The sequence below is a fragment of the Antennarius striatus genome, chromosome 5, assembly GCF_040054535.1.
Source record: "Antennarius striatus isolate MH-2024 chromosome 5, ASM4005453v1, whole genome shotgun sequence".
NCBI lineage: Eukaryota > Metazoa > Chordata > Actinopteri > Lophiiformes > Antennariidae > Antennarius > Antennarius striatus.
The window spans coordinates 7685454-7707500 of record NC_090780.1 but is presented as its reverse complement, the minus strand read 5'-3'; the positions used below and the strand labels follow the sequence as shown (position 1 = coordinate 7707500).

General features: G+C 39.6%; 1 protein-coding gene across 1 annotated transcript in view; it reads right to left on the bottom strand.

The window, feature by feature from the left end:
* LOC137595534 (zinc finger E-box-binding homeobox 2-like) overlaps positions 1–20744 on the bottom strand; it is a 28429-nt gene extending 7685 nt beyond the window's left edge. The window contains exon 1 of the mRNA XM_068315713.1: positions 20591–20744. Within this exon, the coding sequence (XP_068171814.1) occupies positions 20591–20648 (58 nt within the window). The 5' untranslated portion in view covers positions 20649–20744. The remainder of the gene's footprint in view (positions 1–20590) is intronic.
* Positions 20745–22047: the final 1303 nt, after the last annotated feature.

Below are 22047 nucleotides of genomic sequence, written 5' to 3'. Positions count from 1 at the left end.
TGTTGAGAAATTTTGATATGATTTAAAATACAAATAAATATTTTTCTGGTCATTTCAGATGTCATTTAGGTGGATTATCATCTGATAATTACAAAGCACAAATCACAGCCATTCCATCATAATTTTAATGAAACACTCAGGAAATGATAGAGAACAAGAGGAAGAAAACAAACAGAAACATTTTTAATCTACATTTTATATAATGATAAATTCTATTTTAAATAAAAAGATAAAAGCAAAATTGCATTAATTACATTAGAATTCTATTAACTGGTATTTCTGTGTTATTGAAAGCAAGAAATGAAGTTTGTTTCTTGTAAATTATCCAATGTGTTTCCTATCACAAGTTATTTTATGGATTTGTCTGGACTGTGATCAATACAAACAGTCTCAGCTTGCCACATATTTTACATGCTGAGCCTGTTTGTATTGCAGCATACATGTTGTGTTTGCTGCATGCTGGGATCCAGAACCATACAAGATGTGTAAATGCTGATCGATGTCAGTTTAACATCCAAAATGTGATTTTTATTTGAGTGATATGATTTTGTCTTAATAATAAAGAATATGCTATAAATCTAAATATTAAGACTGAAGACTAATTATGGACTTCTGTGTTTAAATATCAATCAAATAAATTACTGGTTTTTTTAAAGTACATATTTGTCATTTTAATAATGACATTTAACTGATCTAAAATAGAGAATTCACTTTTTGTAGAATTTATTGAAATTCCCTTACATCTCTTAATAAGATTTGATACTGACGTAAATTTATTTTTTTCAGATGTGTTACGGAACATGATTTGTGAAAATGTGGAGAAATCTCTTTTTATGTGCTCATATTTTAACCACATGTACAAAATGTGACTTGTTGAGATATACTGCAAGTAAGAGGAAAAGATAAATAACACAGTGCATTTTAAAAGTGAAGCTTCAATGCCCAGCAAAATTGGAATGGTGTATAACTTTTTCCCATGGCAAAGACAATAAATGACAATCACAAACACATGCATGGGATTTCAGCTGTACGGTCTTATTTCCAAGGCTTTTTTTTGAGGAGTCTCTGTTTTCCTCTCACTGATTGGCAATATTTAATCATGGCCAAATAATGACCATTTAAGAACACAAAGAGACTGACTGCCAGCAACTCTGAAACATCATCAGAGAAAACCACATCATGCAGAGCAAGGACTGAGCCAACATACAGAGAATCAATTGTTCTTGCTCAGTTGTAAAATGGTGATCACTGTAAAAACAGAGAGGTCTCTGATCAGTCTGTAATACATTCATTCATTTTCTTGAAGGTGAGACAATCAGTCTCATCTTCAGCTGCTTACAGGTCATTCTGGATCTTATCCCAGCTGTCCATGGGCGGAGGCCAGGTACAGCCAGTTTATGGCTGGGCCACATAGGAAGACAAACACCCATTCACGCTGTGGTCAATGTAGAGTGACCAATTCACCATGTTGCACGTCTCTGGTGGTGGTTTTATTGTTTCTTTCTCTATGTTGTGAGTCTTGTGCTCTCCTCTTTAGATAAGATAGCAAATGAGATTTTACAGCTTGTTATGTTTTTGTAAGCACACTATCTGTTTATAAAGTTGTCAAATTAATTCTGAGTCACCTTCAAAAGATTTTCATTTTCGTGTGACCTGCTTCCTCATCTTCTCCAGCTGGTGGCCACAAAGATCGATCAACATACTTTACTTTCAGCTCCCACTTCACCTCTGACCACTTGCACAATGAAAATGTGCCCTTTTTAACTCCGTATTTAGAAGATGCAGACAAAGATACACACTCACTCTGTTAGTGAAAGACGAAGGCCGGCGCTGCTGATGGGGGTATCCAGCAAACACAAAATCTCACAAACACCTACACATGTAACTATATGTATCAGAATGCTGCGTGTCCTGCTTCAGGTTTGTTACACCACCTACAAAAATGCAAAAATCTGAATCAAGCCAAGCCCCTGCTCCACGCACCGCTGCTCTGCTGATATGAAGGGGGGTGATACGCTCTTCCTGGGGGTGAAAGTGGTCGTCAGATGTGTTCCACTGCAGCAGATAGTTGTGTAGCGTGAAGGGAGGGCCCATCAGGATGCAGGAGTTACCTTTGGGCTTCAAAAGAAGCAGTCTGGTCCTGATCACTGTTAGGCTTACCCTCAGTTTTCCCTTCAATGACAGTGAATGACAGTGAGCCTCTATGTGTTCTATTAAAGCAGGCCGTGCTGGCATGGTTTTTTCATGTAGACCCTTTGTTGTAGCAGTAAACCTAAATTTGTATGTCAAGGTACGATCAAGCAATGGATTCATGTTTAAAGAAAAATAAAATTATTGAAATAAACTGAGCAAAAAAAAAAAGCCCCACACAGAAGAGTTCAATAGAAAACAGTCCACTGCCGTTATGTGTGTAGTGTGGTGCATGGGAAGAGTGTGACTCATACCCAGAGACAGCAAACTGAACTGTGCTGCATCATTCTTGACAACATCAACCGATCGACTGTTGTGGACTATTTCTGCTGGTTGGACAACAATGGTGTGTTTTGATCAAACACTGCATCAGTATTTTAATCGGTCTGCAAAGACAGAACATTTGAGAGACTGACAGTCCACAAAATTATGACCAACACCAGTTGTTTTATTATATTAGTTTGGTCAGACAGAGACAGACGCCTGAGTGCATTCTTCAGCACATATGTGCAGCACATGGAAGCACATCATTTTCATACAGCCACATTAAAATACAAACCACACCAAATTAAAGTCATATAAGATAAAAAAGAGGATCATATAAACATTTCTTTTTTGTCGGTCTAAGTCTGCTCTGCTTTCAACCCAAGAGGCCTCTACTGCATGGTAACACAATAATCTGCATCTTATTTATGATGGACACATACGATGCTATTGACAGTGATTATGCGGCTCAACAGAAAATTACCTTGTTTGTTTCTCTCTCTTTTACATGACAACAAACAAAGTCAGGCTCAATTTACCTCAAAGAGGAGCTCTTTCAATTCAGATAATTTTATTTTGACAGTTCAAGCTAGGATGTTGCAAGAAAGACAGAATAACTGTATTGGAGAATCATCACTGTAATTTGATCCGTTTTCCCTTCTAGCTCGAGATAACAACTGTCCAGTAAATAATACTGAGCGAAACAGAGAAAAAAAATCTCATGTATTTGTATTATAGATATTGAATTAAATGTGCCAGAAGTTTCAGACTCAGACTCAGGTCACCTTATTGTCATTCTGACCATTGCATGATTTGAACACAACACCATGGCTGAATATGATTAAAATAGTATAAGAGAGTAGAATAAAATCGATCACAAGCTGAAAGAATGAAAGAAAAAAGTAAGATAAATATATAGGAATGTTAATATAGGAATGTTAAAACTTAAAATTTACACAAGTACAGCTGAAGACAAAATGGTCTTTAGTGAAGATACAGCAGTTTTTTAGTTTACTAATATTGACAAATTTATATACTGTATATTGATAACACATTTATGTTAACTGTAAAAATTAGAATTCAATATATAGAAGAAATAAATTATGGTACAAATAGAATTCAAATAAATTTTTTCATTTTTAAGTTGTGATGTTTTATGTTACTTTGTAGTTTACTGATCAATAGTTGGACAACAACCAAGAATAAATCAACCTTCAGAGGAAGCTTCAGACGTATTGTGTAACTTTACTTTAACATCTGATTAAGTTCATATGGTGCAAAATGTAGGTAATAAAACCATCAGAAACAAGAATACTGTCAACAGATTGAAAATATACTAATCGGTCATTATTTGGTCACACAAATCCTCATTTAAAAAACTATTATTTTAATCAAGTTTGATTTGCTTATCGGATTAAATTGAGCTTCTGAAATCAGGTTGATATGGTGATGGTTTCATGATGTCAGAACTTGAGGGACTGATATGGAACAAAATATAAGTACCTGAAGATGTGTGTGTGTCGAAATTTTGCTGTACCTGTGAGAGCAGCTCACAGATGAGGCAAGTCCTTATTCATCTGCATATTCATGTTGACAACAACGCCTGTCTTATAGAAATTATATCATCGAAATCAAATATGCCATTTAATAAAAATCTGATTGCTGCAGCTCTTTTTTTAAACCTACAGACTCACATTTGCACGATGAGTCAGAGGAGGACCGGAACCAGAAAGAAACACCTCCCACCTGATCTACATCTTCACAGTTACTCTTTCTCTCTCTGTGTGTCTGTCTGTCTGCCTCTCTCTCTCTCTCTCTTTCTCTCTCTCTCACGGGATGATGCTTCCTTCAGGAACCTATAGGGTGTTCTGGTTTGGGTTGCTTGACCTGCCTTAACATCACTAAAGAGGAAGACAAAATTCAAACCAATCATAGCGTGCCAGCTAACTGAGTCACTGTAGCAAACACTCAATGAGCACACCGCCACCATTGCCCACAAGGAAAATTTTAAGATCATGGCAGAGTGAAAGATGATATAACAGCAATTTATTTTACAGAAAGCTCTGTGCTAATTTTAAAAAAAATAATTTTTGAACATTAATTTGAATTCATCCATGTTGTTATCACAATATATCATAAATAACGACAGGAAATTGAAAACTACCTATTATTTTAACCAGTAGGAATGTTGATAATATGGTGTTTTGCTGCATTTTTATTGCCTTTTGGGGCTACAGAAAAGGAAGTACTCACATTCTTGTGCAATGATTGCAAAAATAACCAAAATCACATTGACATGCAAATCTAAAATGGGGAGAAAGACGGGCCTGTTGTAAAAAAAAACCAACTAAGCTTGACCAAACACCAGAAAAAATATGTAATAATTGTGATTGTTTGTGTGTCTGTGTGTGTGCGTGTGTGTGTGTGTGTATATATACACACTTATATACACTCCATGAATATCTGATTTGCTGTCAGACACAGAGACGTTGTAGCCCATTCATCTCCACAGCAGCAAAGTCACAGTTCTATGCCTTTAGATATTCCGCTCATTAGGAGACCACCTTGTCAGAGCGTTTAACCCACAGCGTGCAGCCAAGAGGCAATATCTGCACTTTGATTCTGAAAGGCGCAAAGGTACACACAATAATCAGATAAAGAAATAAACACCGGGGAAATTTTAGTATATTGATTAGGCTCTGCACAGACAGGAAGACAATTCAGCAGTACAAGTCTGCACACTCAGGTGTTTTTAAATTGGCAGCAAACAACATAGTGAGGGTATTTTGCCTTGTCGAGTCTGGGTTTTAATGATTCTGTTCAATTAGGCTCTTGTGACACAAAAACAGAATCAACCCTGGGCATTTTACTAGCTTCAAAGCCGCTGAGCTATTCACTGATACCGCTAACAAAGTGGATTTGCCAACAAGTTGCACTTTTAGTGTGACTGTGCACTGCTGTTAGTTTCATTATTCACATGTGAGCTCCCAGTGCGATGTTAGAGGAGTCTCGGTGAATCAAAGCACAGCCCCAAGACACGGACTGTAACAAACACTGCTGTTGCGTGCAGCTGCTAATGCTGCTTTGAAAGCACCCAGGCTTCTGAACACTGACTGAAATCAGAGGCACAGATCAGTAAGACTATGTCTATATTATAACAAAAAACACATACGAGTGTGAGAATGGAAATCTTATCTCATGGTCTTCAAAACACACATGAAAAAAAAAACAGCAAACAGAAATATTGTTCCATGAAACCGCTAAATAAATAGTTAGCCAAATGTTCAGATTTCATCATTAGAGCTATTAGATTATGTGTGGGTTTCCAAATGTGACAGTTCTCATGATGTGCAATCATGTTGGGATGGGTGCAGATGATGTGACAGAGTTGGACGTACAACGATCAAACGCGGGTGGAGAGAGTTAATATGAACAGGAAAATAGAGCGATGACTGGGTATGATCGCTGCTCAGAGCAGGAATGAAACCGCAAAGGTGATCGTATGCACTGGTGAGCGAACTGTGACTCACGATGGGTGCAACAGAGTGAACTGCAGGAACAGATGCACATGAAAAAGCAGAAACATTCACAGGGTATACTTTCACGCCTCTTTTAGGTTCCCACCAGAGCTATATATTCTTAGATTGTGGTAAGGCAACTGTAGACATCCGTGATTATTTCTGTAGCCTATAATGATTTTTGAGTTGACAGCTGCCTCTGCACGAACTCCGAAATTAATAACTTTACAAACTCATGGCCGGTAATTAGCTTACAATAAAGATTATGATCATAAGTGTTATCTTCCACAATGTATAACGTTGCCTCTTCTCCACAGAAGATGTTTTTGAACATGCAGTATTTTAGGGACCTTCACAGCTCCCAAAAAACAAACCACAGGAGGTTAAAAATGGAGGAGCACCTCGTTGGCATGAAATTCCAAAGGGTGCAAAGAAAACACAAATTAAATTTCATACTTCAGTTTGAACACATTTCAGAGAGGTTTTTTCTCCTACTATGAAGTTGTCTTGTTAGTAGAGGAGAAAGGGCACTAAAACTAAGATAGTATAAGTGAGACTTAAAGCTTCTACTATATTCATCAATTTGCATGCAAAATATGCAGTAACCAGTTTTTGTCTTTGCAGAAGTGACACAAGATCTGACTGAAGATGGGTGCAAAGACCTCTGTGGTCACTTGTGCTCTTCCTTTGAAGGCTTCCTGTCTGCTGCTGCTGAGACATTTGCCACCACGTTTACCTGTCCTACAGACCGCCACAGTGACACAATTAACGCAAAGGACCTCGTTTGACACCAGCATTGACCTACAATTAGACACATGTGGCTGCTTTAATGACATTAGTTGGGAATACTGTGGAGGAAATGTAGTATAGGTTTAAATTAGATGACATTAGATTAGATCTTTGATAAGACTAGATTTTTAATTTTCTAGTGTGCTCTCTTGACATCTAGAATATTCATAATGACATCCTCACAAATGTTTAAATTACTCCTATACAGAATACTCACACACAACTCATCCATTGAACTATCAAAATAAAATAGAACAAAACAGTTATTGTCATTCTGGATTTCTTGAATTGTGTTATTTGACTCACCTACTGTGGACATGACTACTAACAAATATGTGTAATTATTATCACTGTGTGACACATATGCCTTCAGTCCTGTCACCATGACTCTGTTTTGCCTATGCTCTCACTCCTTGCATGTATCTGTTGCACTGGAAGCAGCACTAATGTTGGTGGGAAAGGTTAGCTTGGTTTTTGGAGTTGGCCCTCTGCCTCCTCCTGCGGCCCGTGCCTGGTTTCCGTGTAGCGAGGGATCGGCGCTGGAATGCAGTAACGGTCACAAAGGGACCCACGCACTCACCACACTGTGAATCAAAACCCAAACTCCACTTCATTAGAGTCCTGTCATTGCAAAAACTCTCACACCACTCTATAAATACCCCTGTCTCCCCCCTCCAAATTTGTTTTCCTTCTTTTTTCTCTACACATGAAAATGCTCAAGTACGATTTCAGCTTTCTGATGTGGCTCTTTATTTTGTACATTGGTGCAAGAAACCACACAATAGTGGCTCCTTTTGAATATTAAAACTTTCTCTGACGGAGGACAAAGGTTCTGAAGTTTTTTAATAGGGGTTCATGCTAAATAAAACATCTCTTTGAGCTTAACAGCTATACAATGTGGGATTTGGTTAAGTTTTAACTTTCAGTTACTAGCTTTGGCAGATTTTGTGGGTGAAACAAATATGCCTGGTATGCTACCGACTTTGACAACTTCAAACATCTGCATATAAGTTCTATTAAAGGTGTTTTATGGGGTGTTCTTATCCAAGGCCAAATGTCTTCATCTGAGTCCCCGTAGCATTTCTAAAAATGCATAATGAAAAGATGGAATAATTCAGAGAAACCTACATTATAACTGATCAAGCTCATCACGTAGAGATGTTCACTGCACTGTAAAACTAAATTTACAGTGACATGTGAATAGCATTCTACTGCATCAATCTAGCGTCACAATGTAAACTACAAGGACCAATATGTATGATTAAAGCATGAATTCCAGAATGAATAAATGAATAGCGATGCATTATTTACAGTTAACAACAGAGCGTGATGAAGGTGGAAGGTGAAAGACAAATGAATTAACTAAAATATGAAAATAAACAAACACGCCATAATCACATCTTTTGACAAAGATGTCCAGATCTATAATGATGAGATAATATAATATAAATCAATATAATCACGTAAATTACCATTTTCATGATACCCTCATCAGAAGGGGAAACAGATGACACATGTACGTACAGGTTTGATAGGAAAACGATACACAGTATGTTTTCCACTGGATGGTAATGGAGCATTTGTGTCCTATTTCTCCCTAAAAATGTCAAAATTACTCAAGAATTTTTGTATTTTTAATACTTCTTACATTTTCTTACACAGTGGCATCTGAATGAAATCTGGCTTAAGTGCTTTGAGTCATCGGTGAAACAAGAAAGATGTTGTTACAGGAGACCTCGTTCATTCTATTAGTATAACAGCAAAGATCTGTCATCATTCAATCAAATACATTTAGACATATTTTATATGTTATTAATATGGAGTGAGTAACTGATAGATCACACACACACACACACACACACACACACACACACACACACACACACACACACACACACACACACACACACACACACACACACACGCCAACAACAACTGAAGAATAATTGCAGTGTTTAATATCAAATTAACTGATGATAATAATGATTATTCCCTGTTGGGAATAAATAAGACATAAGGACAGTTTCAATAAAATCAGAAAGTGTAGCAGGTTCCTAAACCTGAACTGGCCCCGTTGCTTCAGATTCAATCCCTCAGGCTGATGAATGAGGTCCAATACATACACTAGTATCAGAATATACTTCGCATGATAATGACAAATGTTTGGCTGTATGAGATCTGACAGTCAGTCCCAGCGTGTTCAACGTACAGATAGGGCGCCATCATCTGGTATAAATCCACATTACATTCTCAAATTCACAGATGAGGACAGATGTGACCACTTGTGACCTCCAAGGCTTTGAAACATGGAAAAGATGCCTTTCTAATGGGTCACTCTACTTTTATTTTCATCTTCTCCCTCTCAGTTGTTCCTTGTGTGTCTGTAAACGCTTCCTGCCCTGTTCGCTCTGTTCCTTCCTCCCTGTTTTGTTTCCTCGCTTATTTCTGTCCTTTGAGCAAACACACACGTAAACACAGACAGCAGAAAGAGGAACACACATTAGTCATGTGAGTGTGTGTTGACACAGTGAGGACATGCATCTGTTAATGCGTTGTAGGACTCTCCTTTTTTGGGACAAAGCAGCACCCGTGATGTGAATTGTTACATTTTAGGGGGAAGACTGGCCTTAAAATTAGATTAAAGTTAAATTAGGATTAATTCTAAATTAAGATTAAGGTTATATTAAGATCATAATAACATTAGAGTACAATTTCTTTAAGGTTACGGTCGGAAATTGTATTGTCTTTTTCTCTTTTCTTTCTTTATATGTGTGTGAGTGGATGTGTGTGTGTGTGTGTGTGTGTGTGTGTGTGTGTGTGTGTGTGTGTGTGTGTGTGTGTGTGTGTGTGTGCACATGTGTGTGAGAGACAGAGAGAGAATTTGTACTGTGCATGTGAATACTGAACCAACGCCTTGAAAAAGAAACTAATTAAAGTCATGGATAAAAATGCAAAGGCAGCAGAAACGACCCTGAGAGTGTGTGCATGTCATTACTGACCTAGCCCAGTCGGAGAAAAAAATGATGGCAAGCACAGAGAGTGAAGGAAAGAGAGAGAGAGAATAAAAACCTCAACCAGCAAAATAATGTATGTATATAAAAAAGACTCAACAAGAAGAATCGTTTAAAAAGCAAACTTGGGGAGTTTAAGAGGATCTTTGATGTGTATCAGAAGAGAAAAGCAGCCTTGCGACTGGGACGACAGTAATTTTAAGTCGAAGCAGAAGGCTGACTGGCTGACTGACTGTGGGCTTTGATGGCGTTGGCTGTTTGAAGTGGTTTTCGGGGGATGGGAGCAGTGTGTGGTGTCAGTGGGACAAGGGAGGCAAACCTGGAACCCGGGCTGGGAGGAGAAGAGGATGCATAGATGGAAGGAGACTGGAGGAAAGCAGGAGGAGGTGATTAAAAACTGAGAAGGAATAAAGGGATTGGGGAAGGAAGAGTTGAGATACACGCAGATAACACAAAGGGATGATGAAAAAAGAGGAGAAAGAGAGAAGACAAAGCAAGAAGAGTGAGAGGGAATGTCACACAAAGAGAATAGAGGAGTGTGGGGAGAGGAGAAAAAAAGTCAACCTCCCAGTTCTGTAACTGAAGTTCGGAGCCCCATCCCAATATCAGACTTGGACACATTCACACCTACCTATTACTTATATGATCTGGATGACGCAACCTCTTTCTGATATGATGCCAGGTTGCATTATGACTTACTCACCCCTTCTATCCCTCTTGCAAAACTGAACACATGCACCATATAATCATAACTAGGCTGTTTCCTTGAGGTACCGAAGGCGACTGCATAGCCAAAAAGTATAAATACCTTGTACTCTCTGTCTTTTAAATTTCTTGTGTTAGTGAATGGCCTTTCATTTAAAACTGTCCCCTGGCCCTGTCAATGCAATGCTGTTAAAACTATCAGAGATAAACTTTTAAAAATGTATGTGATAACACTACCAGTGCATGCTGACTGTTTATTTGCATTACTTCCTCTCTAGCACGAAATGCTTCCTGTGAATGGATCCTGATCCTTATCATACCTGAGTTACCACACATTAAAATTCATGATCTAATATTACATATTTCCATCAATCACAGACACATTAATGATGTCCATTACAGTGCCTGCATTTTTTAGACACTTGCAAAACAGAAAGAAATGGCTGAATGAGAACATATTTATTGACTAATCCAGCAATGATGAAATGATCCCTTGACTTCCTTGTTGTGTTGAGAGGAGACAAATTGTAAAAACAGTAATTCCAAAATGGTTGGAAGATCATTTAAAATATGAATAAAAACACAATGCATTGATTTATGAAAATAGTTAATTTCATTAAATCTATAATATATTTAACAGTTAAGTAGATACATTTTTGTTTTTTATTCATAAATGTATGGTCAGTCTGTATTTTTGCTCACGTGTTTCTTAAATGTCAAGACAGTTTCATGTTTACAGTTGTGTTTCATCACCTTTTCTGTTCACAACATTCAGTGTTTGAGAAGAAGACACTAATTGTAAAGTTCTGCAAGTAGAACTTTGTCTTATTATGGTTTGATATATGATTTGAGCTGCTCAATAGTCCGAGGTCTCCATTGGTGTATTTTGGATTTCATAATGTGCCGCACATTTTCATTGGGGGCAGGTCTGAACTGCAGACAGGCCAGGGTCGTGAATTCATTGTCTTGCTGAAACAAACAGGAAAGTCCCTGAAAATGCCGTTGTCTGTCTGGATGGCAGCATTTAAGCATTTATGGTGCTTCACAGAAATCCCAGCTACCCATTAGCAGTATCACAGCCCTGATGCCATCACAGATCTCTGCTGGTCTTGGAAAAGCTAAAACATTGAAATGAAAAGCTGATTCCTCTGAACTAATGGGCTCCTTTCCAATTCGTTTCAGTCCAGCGTGTTGGTGATCTATGGTTTGTCCTTCACATTAAAGTTCATCTGAAGTTGCTTTTCTACAGTAATGAACTGTGTTTACTTACAGTGGTTATCCAGAAGACATTTCTCCAGATTCTCTGAATATTTTGATGATATTTTGGGCTGTAAATGGTTGAATCCTCAAATTCCTTGCAGTTGTGCATTGAGAAACATTATTCTTACTGTTGGACGATTTATCCACATGGAGTCTCACAGTGGTGAGCCTGTCAACACGCTTCCTTGTGAATGACTGGGACATTCGAGGGTGTTCCTTTTATTCTCAATCATGACACGACCACACAGTATCAACTAACTAATAATCAAATAACCTCTTTACCAATCAAGTGTTTTTGAGGACAGTTATTCTGCTGCTCTGTTCCAGATCTCTGACACATGTCACTACATCATCATGACATTTAATGAAATTGCTGAAACTATTGAGGCACCCGATAAATGTGAGAAAGGATTTGGAAATTATCAGATTTGTTTGTTTCATTATTCTTTAACACAGCATCCAAAATGTTCTGGAACCAGGTATGTGAAATAAGATGTTTAAAGCTAAATAAACAAAGAAAGAGAGGGAAGGAGACAGGGTGCCGGGGAGAAGGGAGGGAGGGGGGTCAGATAGATATTATCATAGCGTAAAATATAACAGCTTCATCATTACAGGTGGGCCTAAAAATCAGTGAAGCATATTTGCTTCATGATGGAATGCGTTAACTCCCCCCCCAGGTAACTGTGTGTGTGTGTGTGTGTGTGTGTGTGTGTGTGTGTGTGTGTGTGTGTGTGTGTGTGTGTGTGTGTGTGTGTGTGTGTGTGTGTGTGTGTGTGTGTGTGTGGGCTGTGCAGGTCAGAGGGAGGTGTTGGTGCCAGGTTATCACAGGTACAAGAAGAGACGGGGAAGGAGGGGAGCTGGCTCGTTCTCTTCTCCCATGAATTTCTTGCTTTAAGTCCAAGTGTAACTTTTTTTTCTCACCTGGGTTGACAGAGGTTATGATAGAGTGGACAGGAAGTAGACAATGCTTTGAAGAGGAATACCAGGGTGGAGTTGGTTTCTGTGCTACTCTACATTTAAAACCATCGGACAACCATATTTGTTGAGATTTTAAAACTGTTTTTTACACTTCTTTCCATATTTCTGTCTTCTGTTGGGCTTCTGTTAGCAAAGAGCAAGTCTTGTTTGAGTAGCCAAAAGGAGAAAATGACTGCTTAAGAGTTTATCACTGATTATTTAATAAACAGACAGTATGATGTCAGTTATTTGGATCAATTGTTTTCCAAGCTCAGACTACCGGAGATTAAAATCTGTTTTGGCATCATGAACATAAAGAGAAATTGAGCAAATGTCTTTCCTAATTTTAAACACGCACACTCACACAAAAAAACCGACACTCATGTGGTGCAACATCTTCAAATTAACAGAAGACCAACATGCCAGGTCAGCAGTTTTTAAAATCTACACTAAAGAATAACATTTCCTCTTCTGCCCTTGCATTTTCAACCTGACAGTGATGTGCAAAATGGACCATGGCATCATTTTTCCAAAGAACTACGTTCTGAAATTTTACACAGCAATGGTCATCATGGCATTTTGGTAGTGCAATCCCCTGAATGACAGCAAAGGCTTTTCGTTTCATGGAACATTCATTGTTATTTAAATGTTATCATGTACCACAGTAAGACTGTAAAGAAAAACAAAAGCAAAGGGCTGAACAATGGATGAGGAACGGTTTGTGAGGCATTGTCAGCATGACTTGTCTATTCAGATACATGCAACAGGAGGTGAGATCCATCTCCTGTCGACAGCAGAATGCAGGCTCTAGTGTTTACTGCCGCGGGATTGCAACATCATTTGTCATTTGGGGTAAATTAAGATTAAATCACTGCAAGATCCTCTCCGATCTGAGTTTGGCAAAAGTCACAAGAGGTGAAGAAGCAGAAGTGCCAAATACTTTCTGGTTCCAGCTCTGCTCCAGATTTGCTGTATTTACACTGACTTCATTGGAAATAGAACTACTTTGAGTTTCAATTAGTTTGAAGGTGTTATCATTGCCAGTAATAACTTCTTTGCTATGGACCTGCATGTTTCCAGCTGCAGGAATAATGCTTATTTAGTGTAACTCCATCAGTTGAAGTAACATAATAACAAATGGATCTGGTTAGTTATGGATTTTAGGAACTGTCTGTAATAAAACCTCTAAAAGTAATTTTCTCATCAGATTTTCAGAAGATACAATTATTCTCAAACTAATAAATACCAGTCTGTAGTTATGTTCCTATATTGATCTTTTAAAGCGAACATTAATTCTCATCTTAACATACAGTGTTATCTTGTTCCAAAAAAATCACATACCATGAAAAACTATTTATCCATATAACCAACGAAAACTGTAATCTTCTTGCTGTTACTTTAAACAGAGCTCTTTTTCTTCTCGTGCTTCTCTCTGATGTTGAGAAATCAGATCATTTTGTTTGTAAGCCTTCAGATCGTGGATGTAATTCACAACTAAACAGTTTAATTGATTGTTTCTTTTTCAAAGCAGCTGTTTGTTCTACAATACCTTTAATGATCTAATGTTGACTGGAAGAACAACATGTGCATGAAACAAAGTAAAAAAGATGGAAATTCAACCAAAATAAAACAGTTGATTTTTTTTTTTTTAATCATTCAAATTATAAGAAATAAGTCTTGGAGTTGGAGAGAGCTGTAAATGATGAGTTGAAGCAGGAGAGGCACTAATCACGCATGAGGTTTTCTGGCCTCAGGCGTGATCAAGACAAATCCTAAATGAACGCCTCCTCTTTCCTGACAGTTGCTGATACCAAGCACATATCAAACTGCTCCTCCTTCACCCTGCTGCTTCGCTATATTAAGTTCCTTTGCTAAATGCCGGCACACTCTTAGCCAGCTGAGTGGCTACATCGCCCTGCCAGGCTGCTTTCCTCTCACGTCTCACCCCCCACCCACTCCTCCACCCCCTCCCTCTGCCACCCATCTGGACCTTGTAATACATGACAGCTGAAGCAGGGTTTCCAAATTTAATTTGAGGTGTGATAAAACAGCACATATCTATAAATTGTGTGTAGAAAGGCCTGGCTGTGTGGATCCTTTTAACCTCTTCCTTCTGTAAAACATGTGCAGCATATCAAACACATCATGCCCAGGCTGTCTGCACAAAAGGAAGGGCCACAAATAGACTTAATGGTGAAAAAGTCTTGCCAATGCAAAGACAAAGAACGGAATAACAACACAGCACATGGAAGATGTTGAGAATGAGAAGGGATCAATTTGCAACATCAGACTTTACATTACATCTGCCATCTCTATTGTGTGAAACATCTTTGGTGAAAAAGGAGGATTGCCTGTACATGTGAGAAGCCTCACAAAGAATAGTTAGCGTAGCCAACACTATGCTATATTCACACATGAACACATGACCACATGCATGCACACATTATGGTGTAGCACTGTCCCACAGTTTAAAAGTGAGTGATCCTCAAAGACGCTTTCAGGTTCCAGGGTTCTGATTAAGGCCCCGTGCACACGATAACGGATATTTTAAAAACACAACTTGTTTGTTGCGTTTACGCCTTCCGTCCACACGACAACGCAGATATCCGGAACAAAAACGCAACTTTTTAAAAACGCTGGCTGAGGTGGATTTTTTAAAAAAACGCTGGGTCTGCGTTGTCGTGTGGACGGTGTATCCGCGACTTTTTAAAAACGCTGACGTCTTGCCTGCGACGAAAACCGCTGTGACGTCGTATTTATCGGCCCGTGTGTTGTGACAACAAAACAGAGGATTCCTATTGGATAAAATTTGACTCAATACTGCCACCACATGGTTTGGCATGCTTATAGCCGTCTTCGAAAACGCACTGGTGCGTTTACGTGTGGGTGGACATTTTTTAAAAAACGCTTTTTTGTGGACGGGAATCGTTTTCGATGCGTTTTTAAAAAGTTCTGTTTTTAAAAAAATCCGTCATCGTGTGGACGGGGCGTAAGTCATCTTGTGGTAATATTCTGTAAATCTATTCCTTACCAGCAAACTGTAGAGCTAGTGAGGGAACACATCTTAATTTTCCTTAACTAAATTTTAATTCAAAACTGCATGGATACATATTTAAGATACATCTATGTGCAGAAAGGGATATTTTATGACAAAATAGATCCAAGAACTCCATATAGTCATGTGTGGAGCGAATATGGCAGAAAAACACCTCCTGCAACGTTGCTGCAAACCTTTCCAAATGATTCCTTCTGGAGTGGATCAACAGTGTGTCAGCCACGCAGCAAGAATGTAGAGTAAGACGTGCGACTGAATGGCTACATCTGAGCCATCGGAATGAGCAATAATTGACTAAACATGTGATAAATACCAGAGGGACTAAATCAAGGGATTCCCTATTACTGCTGTGCGGATCTGGCATCAAAAACAAAGCTGGGATGTGAAAGTCTTTGATACTCGGAGCTGTACGAAAGTCAAGGAGCAAACAAGGAAACTGTCGCCCGTTTGGTCTCTTCTATCTCTGCTGCTCACGCTGCTCGACCCGTTCGGTTTTCACCATCTTGGACTCTGTCAATCCCATCAGCTTCCCACCACTGTCATCCTCCTCTCTTTTCTTCCTCCTACATCCCTCCCACCCACTGATTCTGACGCCTGAGCTGAGCCTCTTGAAACGTCCTGGTAATAAACTGTGGTGCCTGAGCTCTTCATTGCTGTCTCGTTCTCGCCAACCATCATCCCAGAGCGCTGATACATCTGCTGTTTGAGTAGGCCCGATCCAAAAGGCCCGGCCCCTCCACTCTATACAGTACAATCTCAGCCTTAGCATTCAAACGTTTCACCCCATTCTCTCTCTTTTTCTTTTTCCCTCCGTTTTCTGCTGCTTGAGTCTTTTGTGTACAGTGTGCTATGCTCGGTGTGGCAGTGCTGTGCCAGAAAAAGCCACACAAACACACACATTGGTGTGCACACAGATACACAGTCACAGACACACAGCTGGGGCCCAGCTGCACACAAAGACTGAGGTTTGGAAATCAATGAAGGAGAAAGAAGAAAAGGGAAAAGGAGTTTAAATAAATTGGCACTTGAAAAAAGAAGAAAAATGAGAAAGAGGGACTGAGGAAAACAGAGAATGCACTCTCTTAAAAAAAACACATCAGCTCAACAGCAGAGGGAGGTTTTTCATAACCAAACACAACGTGCAAGAGAACAAGACTAAATATGTTTATGGGGGTGCTCATTAAAGGCAATTTGATTTAAAAGCGGGTCTTTGAACGAGCCTGATCCGTCGTGTGGATGTCATTCTGGTGGTGAAGATGCCTGCTGAGTTGGAGGCAGGGCAGAGATTATATATAACACAAGAGATAAATGACAACATTTGGTTTTGCCTCTGTAGTGAAAGAAAGGCAGAGGCTGGATATTAAAGGATTGCTTCATTAAAGTTATTTTCCAAAACTGAAATAGTGATTTAGATATTGTCTCAATAAAAGAAAACTGGAGGGGGAATGAAAACAAAATCAAAAACAATCATGTCACATATTTTTGTTGTAATGTCATCTACAGTATGTTCTTCAAAAATCATCTGGTTTTTTTTGACTTAGCAAAAAAGCTGTTTCAAAAGCAGAATTGTTTTCAGCAGTATCTCTCTGGATAAGAAAAAGAAGGTAAAAGACCCCCTGATGTTATAAATCATGGATTCCACTGACTGTGGCCTGAAGGAGGATGCTGAACCGTTGGCTACCCCCTGAAACTCACGTCTCTCATACACACAATAAATACAGGACAGCATTTCAAATGGATGTTTCTTTCGGGACTGTTTTCAATCTGCCAGGAATGAAGAGTAGTAATTTCGTCACATTGCTTAAGACGTGGTGAGCATTGGCAGTTTTATTGGGGGAGACAGAGAGCTAATCAATAGGCGCCTTGGAGAGAGGAGAACTCTGTCTATGCTTTGTCTCTTCGCTGTTGGTTTGGAGCGGATCCCTGAATCTTTGTCTTATGAGTCAGGCCTGCCAAATTCATTTGGTTTTATCAAGGACCTTTAACTCCCTGTTCACATGACTGCCTCCAGCCCAGCACATTCCAGATCATACACACAGCCCTAACACATGCATTTCTTAACCTACAGGAGGATATAAACACAGCGAGTGCTGACTTTCCATGCACACCGACGTGTGTGTGATACACACTTATGTTATGTTTAATCATAGCATAACATCTTTCTCGGGGCGGCAGTGGCTCGGTGGTAGAGCAGGCGGCAGTGCAGTCGTCTATGATTCAAGATCGGCGGTTCGATTTCGGCTCCCGCCCAAAAAAATACCCGGAGGTGAGCTGACAGTGGGAGGTGTCAGCTCACCTCCGGAGCACTGCCGAGGCGCCCTTGAGCAAGGTGCTGTCTCCGTTACGAAAATTGCTCATTTGGGGCGCACCAAGAAGGAGCTGCCCGCCAGTCTACCCCCCTTGCATGCCTACAGGCCCCCTTGTGTGTGTGTGTGTGTGTGTGCTACAGGGGCTTGTACTCACTAATATACTGTATGTATGCATGCATTTGAATCATTAACTAGAGTGAGCATTCTTAATTTCCCTTCGGGGATCAAACCAGTATATAAAATTTTTAAAAAATAAAAATTAAATCAGGCCATCGGCAAGCAGAGTCACAAACTACAGTATTCCAAAAGAAGACCGACCCTACGTCCTAATGTGTAAATTATGGTGGGGTTTATCAAAGCAAACTGGCTTCAACAGGTTACTTTTTCACTTTAAAGCAGCTTCAGTTAAATTAAATGTAAACTGAGAAAGAGTTGAATTTATCTTCCATCTGGGGTCCCTGCAGGAATTAACCTGGACCGTTTCATAGTAATTTGATAAGTGACGTGTCTTTTTAGAAAGCAGGCCTTTGGGTTGGGAGCATTCGCAGCAGTCATGGTGCTGATTTGTTAAATAGACCACAGTCAGTCAGCAAACTGTTACGTGAGTCAAAGGTGTGTGTGTGTGTGTGTGTGTGTGTGTGTGTGTGTGTGTGTGTGTGTGTGTGTGTGTGTGTGTGTGTGTGTGTGTGTGTGTGTGTGTGTGTGTGTGCGTGCTTGTGTGTGTGTGGGCATGCACACTCCCGTTATCACTAAGCAGCCAGAAGCAATCTCACCCTGGTGATACTCCCGCTGAGCTTCACACCTCTCTGGATTAAATGAGGAAACACTTACAGCAAACTAATAAACTATAAAAGAAAAACAGATAAGTAAACAGTATCCTCACAGCAAATAGGGTTAGGACAGCTGTGTGTCAGATCAGACAAACAAACTCTCTGCAAGGTCTGAACGGCTTTTGTGAACCTCGAGACTTCAGAATAAATCCAGCAATGTTTGAGTTGGTAGTTTCTGAAATAAAAATGTCCTTTCAGTGATAGAAAGATTAAAAAAAAACTTCAATGAGCAACTTATTCCTGTGTTTTTCTGGGTGTCAGACTTCTGGGTAGTGGTAGATTCACTCAGGTTATGACCCAACAGTTCTGCATCAACTGCGGTGGCAATAACACACAGTTAAGCATCATCTTAAACATTATCAGTGTCAAAATGTTTTAGAATAACTTTTATTAGACAATTAAATTTTTGGATTTAATCTCAGGGCTGCATTTCTTTATTATTTTAGAAGAGCTTTTGGATTAAACATAGAGTTAGTTTCCGGACAGTTTTTGTTTGTTTTAAGTCTGACGTAAATTTTTAGTCCTCATCAGAAACATGTTAATGTGTGTGGATGCTCTGATGTTTGTATCCATACTGCTGATAACTTCGGGCCCACTCATTAAAATGGACACAAATATATGAAGCCCAACGTTTCTAAATAGTGAGAGAGAAAGAGAGAGAGAGTTGTGTAGTGAGAGAAGACATCACCTAAAGATCTGTGGGTCAGCTGAGGCAATAAACTAATTCTAGATCAAGAGTTTGATTTATTCATTTAAAATTTGTGGCAGATTAAATCTCTGTACAGGCTGTCCTTCGCTTTAAATGAATGCATCATTTTTGGTAACATTTACAGTCGTCCAGAAAAATAAGAGAACAAGTTAACTAATCAATCATAACCAATTTGTTAACTTACTATTTTATTATGTATGACTTTTTAATGAAAAATGATTTAAGATGACTTGACTATCCAACTAAAGCTATGTTTTTCTTATATTCTTATCATTTATGCACTTTACTTTCTCAGAAACCCCCCAGTTCGTGATGTACAGGTCAAATCAGTTTGCAGGTTTTGATTGTGGTTCAGATATTGGCGGCGCATGATTGAACGTTTCAGTTTCAGAGCCGGTGAACAAGAGAAAGTTACTCTGAACTGGGGCTTAAGTCACGACGAGCTGCAACATTTTCTGTCTGAATAAAGAATCACAGTTCATTAATTGAACGAAAACGTGTGAAGATACCGAGTCTCTTTTTTCCCCCCAAGTCGTTGATTTGCGACCTATTTAGAAAAATGCCCACAAGTTTTCAAGGTAGAGTAAATAAAACTCACTGGACAGACACTATTTTTAAAAATGAAAAAAGAAAGAAAGACAGAAAGAAAGAAAGAAATAAAAACATTCCAGTCACCGCTTATACGCTTTTCTTGTGAATTACATTTCTTTCTTTGCCCAGGTGCGCGTACAGGTAGAACAACCAATCCTCTTGGCTGTCAATTGAACGAAAGTTTGCTTATCAGTCCTGCAATTTATCCCGCAATAAGCCAACGCGAATTACACGCAAACGCGTGTTTGTGGTGTGACTGCAGTCGAAGAGCAGAGCGCAAAACTTCTTAGCAATGTTTGAGGAAACTATTCCATGAGAACAGTTCATGAAGTCTGCAACGACAACCGCCTGCATCCTGTAACAACGTCTGATCCAAACTTTTACGCGCCGGATGCGTCTTACCTCGGTTTCTCCTGGGGTTGGCTTGCTTCCTGCGTTTACCCCTGCTTTCTTCTGTCATCTTTCGTTTCCAAAAAGTTGTCCGGGGAAGTGGTGCGGATGTGTGTTTGTCCTGCGCCTGCCTGAGAATGAATGGTGACGAAGCATCGCCTTCATTCACAGCGGGAGACTCAGACCTTGATGGGACTCCAGGCGGAGGCGACGAGCCGTGAGGAGGAGCGATGTCAGGCGCAGAGGTTGGCCCTGAGGTCAGTCCACCTTCCTCACTGACTAATCATGGTCGGTTATTAACAACACTTGCAGTTCGAAAAATGTAATGTCCTGAATTCACTGGAACTCTGATTCAGTAGGGGGATTCCGAGAGTTTAGTAACGCCAACGTTTCCTCCATGTGGTTGGATTTATGAACCTGATTTCTTTCCAGTGCGCCCATCAGATGAATGTAATATTGACTGAATCAATGTGTCCAACAGAAGTAAAGAGGAGTCACTAATACATTTTGTATTTTTCCATAAATGTTGATGCACTTATGACAAACCATCTCCCTTTTGCAGCATCCTCCCGTCCCCACACACGCCGCGCCCCAAACTGCTCGACGAGATGTAAATTATGATGTTAATTCCGTCTCGCTACATTTACATTTACTAAGAAGTTGTACTAACAGCAGGTTAACGGGAACAGGTAGGCCTAAGCGCGTTCGCACCCCCTACTCCCCTCCCCGTTGTGTTTTATGGGGTGACTCTTACATACGTCGCACCTGCGCTCAAGTACCCTGGAGGGGACCCCGTCCTGCGCGCCATTCACCCCAGGATGGCTGCAGGAAGTGGGCCTTTGACCGGCCTTTGTGTTGCAGCCTGGACTGTAATCTGTTTTGCAACTGAAAAAAACATCCGAAATAAAACTGTAATGTAGTGTTCAGGACCCCCACCTTGGCTTTCTACTGCCCCCACCTCACCTCACCCCCCCACCCACACCCCACTCCACCACCGCTTTGTAAATGTGCGATTAAGTCCTGCATGCGTCTTACTATGGAGTCTGTCAGTGGGGTAAACAAACTGTGGAATGACGCGAAGCAACAAAGCAGTGGGATTATCTAAACGAAACGTTTTAGAAATAGTCTCAAACAATAAACCCAAATCACACTTTTAGAAGTAACCCCAGTCCAGTAGAGTCATTAATCTGTCAGCTAGACTCTTACATAAAAGTCCTGTTATAGCAATTTAATACCAGAGTCATATAAAAATATTAATATGCCTTAAAAAACAGACCTTGTGCAGACATCCGCATGTAGGATCTTATATATTAAAAAAAATAACAATTCATCAACTACCACCACTGAATAATAAGATAGTTAATATCAATTTAAAAAAATCAAACATGTTAGGCTCATGCTGCAAAAAGAATAAATAAATAAATAGACCCCCTTCATTCCTCCACCCACCACCACAACTGCTGGGGGTT